This window comes from Chlorocebus sabaeus, chromosome 19 (genome assembly GCF_047675955.1).
Source record: "Chlorocebus sabaeus isolate Y175 chromosome 19, mChlSab1.0.hap1, whole genome shotgun sequence".
In the NCBI taxonomy this organism is placed as follows: domain Eukaryota; kingdom Metazoa; phylum Chordata; class Mammalia; order Primates; family Cercopithecidae; genus Chlorocebus; species Chlorocebus sabaeus.
This window is the reverse complement of record NC_132922.1, coordinates 33,263,290-33,270,088: the sequence shown is the minus strand read 5'-3', so window position 1 is coordinate 33,270,088 and position 6,799 is coordinate 33,263,290. Positions and strand designations below refer to the sequence as shown.

The 6,799-nt window shown below is 48.8% G+C and overlaps 1 protein-coding gene across 1 annotated transcript in view; it reads right to left on the bottom strand.

Annotated features, from left to right (window-relative positions):
- Positions 1 to 1,267: 1,267 nt before the first annotated feature.
- Positions 1,268 to 6,799, bottom strand: part of ATP6V1E1 (ATPase H+ transporting V1 subunit E1) — a 35,767-nt gene continuing 30,235 nt past the window's right edge. The window contains exons 7-9 of the mRNA XM_073007069.1: positions 6,121 to 6,215; positions 3,312 to 3,399; positions 1,268 to 1,839 (exon numbers count right to left, since the gene is read on the bottom strand). Coding sequence (XP_072863170.1) covers positions 1,777 to 1,839; positions 3,312 to 3,399; positions 6,121 to 6,215 — 246 coding nt within the window. The 3' untranslated portion in view covers positions 1,268 to 1,776. The remainder of the gene's footprint in view (positions 1,840 to 3,311; positions 3,400 to 6,120; positions 6,216 to 6,799) is intronic.

Sequence of the window (6,799 nt, the reverse complement as noted above, 5' to 3'; positions counted from 1 at the left end):
CATCAGTGGGTACAGCATAGGCTGCAGTGAATGGTGTCACCATCTGCTTTTCTACGTCCATTTCAAACCCCAACATTAAAAAGGGCACAGAAGCAGACCCCCGTGACTCTTCAAACTGTTACTTATGGGAGTGGAGGAACACAGCCACAGGGAAACATCTGCTTGTTAGTGACACTGGGCTTTAAGCCTTGATTCTATCCCTTCATAAGTGCGTCGTCTTGAGGAGCTGAGTTTGCTGAGAGCTGTCCTCCTGCACCTCGGTTCCTGCTCCACAGGCTGCTACAGGAGAAGTAATGTCACAGCAGCGAGGCCAAGTCCTAAGAAAATCAGCACCTGCTGCAGGAGCTGGTGTTTACAACAGTCCCACCTACTGTGAAACCTGGGCTAACGAGGAAGAGGATGGCGCCAACATGGTCAGCCTTGGGAACCTCACTGTTATGAGAACTGCATTTGAGTATGGGCCCTGGAGACAGACCTCAGTTCAAGTCCCAGCTCCACCACGTACTAGCTGCAAGGCCCTGGGCAGCTCTTAGTTGTCACCTACAGAAAAATAAAACATGGCGCAGGGGAGAAAGAATAGGGCCTCTGTGAAAGGATCTGGTTCCAGCACACAGTGACCTGCTCCAAAATAACTCGGTTTTTTGGGCTGGGCGCGGTGGCTCACACCTGTAATCCCAGCACTTTGGGAGGCCGAGGCGGGCGGATCATGAGCTCAGGAGATCGAGACCATCCTGGCTAACACGGTGAAACCCCGTCTCTACTAAAAATACAAAAAATTAGCCGGGCGTGGTAGCGGGCGCCTGTAGTCCCAGCTACTCGGGAGGCTGAGGCAGGAGAATGGCGTGAACCCGGGAGGCGGAGCTTGCAGTGAGCCAAGATCGCGCCACACACTCCAGCCAGGGTGACAGAGCCAGACTCCGTCTGAAAAAAAAAGAAAAAAAAACTTGGTTTTTCTCACTCGGGCAACATGAATACAACTATTTCCTCGATAACGTTCTACAGCGCTTCTAGAGGCCGGCCCACACTAAAGAGCCATGTGGGGTGTGTGGCAGATCACAAGGGTGGAAAGAACGCTCCCCTCGCAGGTGATGGGCTGGGAACGACGAGCAACAGCCCAGGGGACACCCAGAGGGTTAACGGGTCCAGGTGCTGACAGCTGTCACCATCAAGTGCCACGGGGATTGGGAAAATACTTTTCTAGGTGCCTAAGAATTTGACTCTGTCAAAACCTCAATTTGTAGTGCTTTACACTAGAAATCACATTAAATCCATGTAACTCTTTTAATAAATAAAGCATATTCATGGCTTAGATTTTAAATCACATTTACAGATGAGGGAAAACTTCTAGGCCTAAACAGGTAACAGTCAAGCGACTACTGCTGGAAGGAGTGGTGCGCCACACGCACCTTCATAAGCCTCAAGAGTGGGGACTGCAGGGCCAAACGCCAAACACATCACCTCTAGGCCAGACGGAGAGTGGAGACCCAGGAAGCCCATGCGACCACCATCCGCCCCCTCCCCTAGTGCTGGAGAACCAACTGGACACCGTGTTCCTTTCAGATGAACTGGAGGTGGGTCCTGATCATATTACATGAAGCTTTCCACCACTGTGAACAATTAGGCAAGGCATGAGTGACAGGAGGGATATCACTGATAAATACAGAGCAATACTGGGGCAGTAAAGAGGAAGCTACAGAGACATTCGTGTTTCTTCAAATATCAGAAGCTTCCACATCACAGCGGGAGAGCTGAGGATGAGCTCCACCTCCTGAAGGCTCAGTCCAAAAACTTCCTGTTGGCATTTGCACCAAACAAGGCTCCCCGGACTTCTGGCATCATCTGTGGGGAGAAAGTGTAATAAATAGGCAATGTCAGCTGGAGAAGTTGTAGAGTACTGCACATCTTAACCACAGGTGGAAAGCCACGCACCTACACGGCTAGGAAGGATGCACACAGCCACGCGCATCAAAGCCACCCTTTCATTCCCTGAAGCACAGTAACACATTCATTGGTGAGAAGCTTAACTCATCCCAAATCTGGGGTTCAGGCTGCTTACAAAAGGGACACATTAAAAAAAAAAAAAAACCCTAAAGTCACTACTATCTCAGACTTAACTCATTATCATCATCTCACCACTATATGCTAGGTCACCTACACACTTTCTTCAACAAACATTTACTGAGTGCCTACTATGGCCATAGCGGCCGCACAGAACACTTCCAGTGCCAGTTTAGGCTGGAAGCACTTGCTATAGCCACTGATGAATCCTTAGGAGGACTTAACCCTGGATTTCTAAGGCTCTGCTGTCCAACAGGGCAGCTCCAGCTCCAGCTGGTTATTGAGTGCTGAGAAACTGAATTTTTCGGTTTAATCAAATATCCGTGAGTGAGTAGTGGCTATGATACTGGATGAGACAGTGGCTACTAGGAAACAATGTTCTGAGGTTTAAGTTACCAGAATATGAAAAAATCAAGGTGAAAGTGCTTTAGTTATAAGACAAGTATCTGCATAAACAGTAAACTGCCCATCTAGGTCAGGGAATAATTAGGTTAGCAGCCACAGCAACAGACTACCACTACAAGGCTAGAAGATGCCCAACATTTTAGAACAAACGGAATTTTCCTGGCTTGTTTCCTAGAGTTCATGTGTACAAATCTGGAAACATCTGAGCAGCCAGCAGCTTTATGATAATTCCTTTAAACAAGTATTTGTGGCCTCGTGCGGTGGCTCGCGCCTGGAATCCCAGCACTTTGGGAGGCCAAGGCGGGTGGATCACCTGAGGTCAGGAGTTTGAGACCAGGCTGGCCAACATGGCGAAATTCCATCTCTACTAAAAATACAAAATTAGCCGGTGTGGTGGCGCGTGCCTGTAATCCCAGCTACTTGGGAGGCTGAAGCAGGAGAATCATGTGACCCTGGGAGGTGGGGGTTGCAGTGAGTTGAGATTGCACTCCAGCCTGGGCAAAAGAGTGAAACCCCATCTCAAAAAAGCAAAACAAAACACAAGTATTTGCTTTAGTTTCCATCATTCCTGCTACAGAAAGAACTTGTCAGCACCTTACATGTAGTAAAATGTACACATTTGAATCCTAGGTCAACAAAACCCTTGTTCTGAACCCAAATTCACCCTCATGTAAATGTTATCACCTCAGCAAATGCTACTGCATGCCCGATTCTCATTCTTTTTGAGCAAATGTCCAAAAATGTGGAAAGACAGCAACAAATCCCAAATACCAGGGAATGGACATGTGTTGTCTGTCCCACTTCAAAGTAACAGCAGACCAGCTACCAAGAAGTACCCCCACACTCACCTGCTGGGCTATGAGATCCAGCCGGCTTTCCAGGGTGTTGGAAACCTTTATTTTACGATCCCCATTATAGATCTCAACTCCACCAGCTCTGCAGAAAAAAAAGCACAGGAAATAATCATTTTCGAAGAGTTGAGAAAGATACATGGTACCCTTTACTCCCGCAGAGGAATGCCCTCGGCTTGGTGTGTAGACTGCGCAACCTAATCAACAGGCTTGAAAGGAACTGAAAAAGCTTCTGAAGATGTAATGCACAGTTGGTTTCAAGCAACCCTCATCCCCGCCCAGATGTACATTATATGAAACAGTGTAGTATTTGCCTACAACCGTCACACATCCTCCCCTATATTGTAAATCATGTCTACAGCACCTAAAATAGCTAATACCATGTAAATAGTTGTTACACTGTAGTGTTTAGGGAGTGAAAAGAAAAAGTTGGTTGAATTCACAGGTGTGGACCCCAAAAATACAGAGAACTGACTGCATTCATCTCAATAACTCATTTACCAGGTGACACTGTGTTTTTTTGTTTTCGTTTTTGAGACTCACTCTGTTGCCCAGGCAGGAGTGCAATGGCACAATCTCGGCTCACTGCAACCTCCACTTCCTGAGTTCAAGAAATTCTCCTGCCTCAGCCTCCCGAGTAGATGGGATTACAGGCACCTGCCATCATGCCCGGCTAATTTTTGTATTTTTGTAGAGATGGGGTTTCACCATGTTGGCCAGGCTGGTCTCGAACTCCTGACCTCTGGTAATCCGCCCACCTCGGCCTCCCAAAGTGTTGGGATTACAGGAGGGAGCCACTGCGCCCGGCCTGTGTCAATTTGATTTTATGTTACAGAACCTGTTTTAATTATCACAGCCAGCCCTCCCCAACAAAATGAAAAAGGGAGGATTTCATCTCAGTTTGCAAATCACTCAGAGTCCTCATCTGAATGATTTCTTAAGCCCAATCCTGCTCATCACTGATAGGGCCCTATCACGACTGCACGTGTGTCTGATAAAAGACGCCACTGCTGGCCGGGCGTGGTGGCTCACCCCTGCAAACCCAGCATTTCGGGAGGCCGAGACAGGTGGATTGTTTCCATTCACAAGTTTGAGGCCAGCCTGACCAACATGGTGAAAGCCCATCTCCACTAAAAATACAAAACTTTGCTGGGCACGGTGGGGCACCTGTAGTCCCACCTACTTGAGAAGCTGAGACAGGAGAATTGCTTGAACCCAGGAGGCAGAGGCTGCAGCAAGCCAAGATGGTGTCACTGAACTCCAGCCTAGGCAACAGAAAGAGACCCTGACTCAAAAAAAAAAAGAGGCCAGGTGAGGTGGCTGACGCCTGTAATCCTAGCACTTTGGGAGGCCGAGGCGGGCGGATCATGAGGTCAGCAGATTGACCACCATCCTGGCTAACATGGCAAAACCTGTCTCTACTAAAAATACAAAAAACTAGCCGGGCGTGGTGGCGGGCGCCTGTAGTCCCAGCTACTCAGGAGCCTAAGGCAGGAAAATCGCTTGAACCTAGGAGGCAGAGGTTGCAGTGAGCCGAGATCATGCCACTGTACTCCAGCCTGGGTGACAGAGCGAGACTCCGTCTATTAAAAAAAAAGCGTCCAAGGGACTTTCTTCAATGTTAGTGGTGTGGCTAGGTGGCCTCAGACAGGCCGGTGAAATCGATAAAATGACGCTGGCTCTCCCCTTGTCAGGAGTTTCTACTGCCTACCCCAACTACACCGAGAAATGTTCTGTCATTTCCTCACAGTCATAAAAATACCACCCGTGGCCGGGCGCGGTGGCTCAAGCCTGTAATCCCAGCACTTTGGGAGGCCGAGACGGGTGGATCATGAAGTCAGGAGATGAAGACCATCCTGGCTAACACGGTGAAACCCTGTCTCTACTAAAAAATACAAAAAACTAGCCGGGCGAGGTGGTGGGTGCCTGTAGTCCCAGCTACTCGGGAGGCTGAGGCAGGAGAATGGCGTAAACCCGGGAGGCGGAGCTTGCAGTGAGCTGAGATCCGGCCACTGCACTCCAGCCTGGGCAACAGAGCGAGACTCCATCTCAAAAAAAAAAAAAAAAACCCACCCGTACTTTCAATTCTATGTCTAAGGAACCTAATTACTAGGCATACACAATTCTTGTTTTGGTAACTATTACTTAGAAGGAGGAAGCACCTACCTCAGCATCCAATACAGAGATCCATTCCTAGCTTTCATTCTGGGGGCCACCTCCCCGCAGAAGGAATGCGGTGACCATAAATTAGACTTTTTTTTTTTTTTGAGATGCAGTCTCACTCTGTCGCCAGACTGGAGTCCAGTGGCGTGATCCTGGCTCACTGCAACCTCCGCCTCCCGGGTTCAAGTGATTCTCCTGCCTCAGCCTCCTGGGTAGCTGGGACTGCAGGTGTGTGCCACCACGCTCAGCTTTGTATTTTTCGTGGAGACAGGACTGGACTGTGAGCAGAGGGTGAGCTGGGCTGGTATGATAGGGAGTCTGGCTCCCTAGGCCATGTTGGCCAGGATGGTCTCGATCTCTTGACCTTGTGATCCACCCACCTTGGCCTCCCAAAGTGCTGGGATTACAGGCGTGAGCCACCACACCCGATGAAACTAGACTTTTAGAGTGTATTTAGCCGGCCAACGAGGGAGAACAACAGAGCGTGGCCAGAACAACAGGAGCAGCTGCAAGTAGAACACATCACAGCTCCAGCCTTGTGTCTAAGAGTATGTTGGTGAAAATACCGTTTGAAAAAGGCCCAGTATAAAGGCCACTCTCCCAGGGAGAGAAGGTGGCTGTTAGCAGCAGGAATACTCCTTACATGTCTTCAGGCAGGTAGGACTCCTGGTCAATTTGGACATCAACATCATTTTTGGTGGCAATTTTGTACATAGGGATTGCCTTCTGCACTGCAGCCTGGAAATACAGAAAACAACGAGAGGTATTACTAGAAAGTATGAAGCAGGTATCCAAAAATTCAACAGACTATACAAGCAAGGATATTTCCATTTATGCCATGTAAAAGAACAGAGGCACTGCTGGTGGGAATGTAAAACGGCACAGTCACTGAGGAATAATGACAGTCTGCACACAGGAGGGAAGAGATTTCGAATGGTTTCTGTCAAGATTTAACAGGGCTTGGCCGGGCGTGGTGGCTCACGAGGTCAGGAGTTCAAGACCAGCCTGGCCAAGACAGTGAAACCCCATCTCTACTAAAAATACAAAAATTATTGAGGCGTGATGGCGCGCACCTGTAATCCCAGCTACTTGGGAGGCTGAGGCAGAACTGCTTGAACGTGGGAGGCGGAGTTTGCAGTGAGCCGAGGTCACACCACTGCACTCCAGCCTGGGTGACAGAGCAAGACTCCATATTGGGGGAAAAAAAAAAAAAGATTTAACGGGGCTTGGCAGGTGATTAAACACGCCAGAGGCAGTTATCAGATGTGAAACATGGATCAGCAGGAGGAAGATATATTATCCCCCCAACGGAGAGTGTTAGA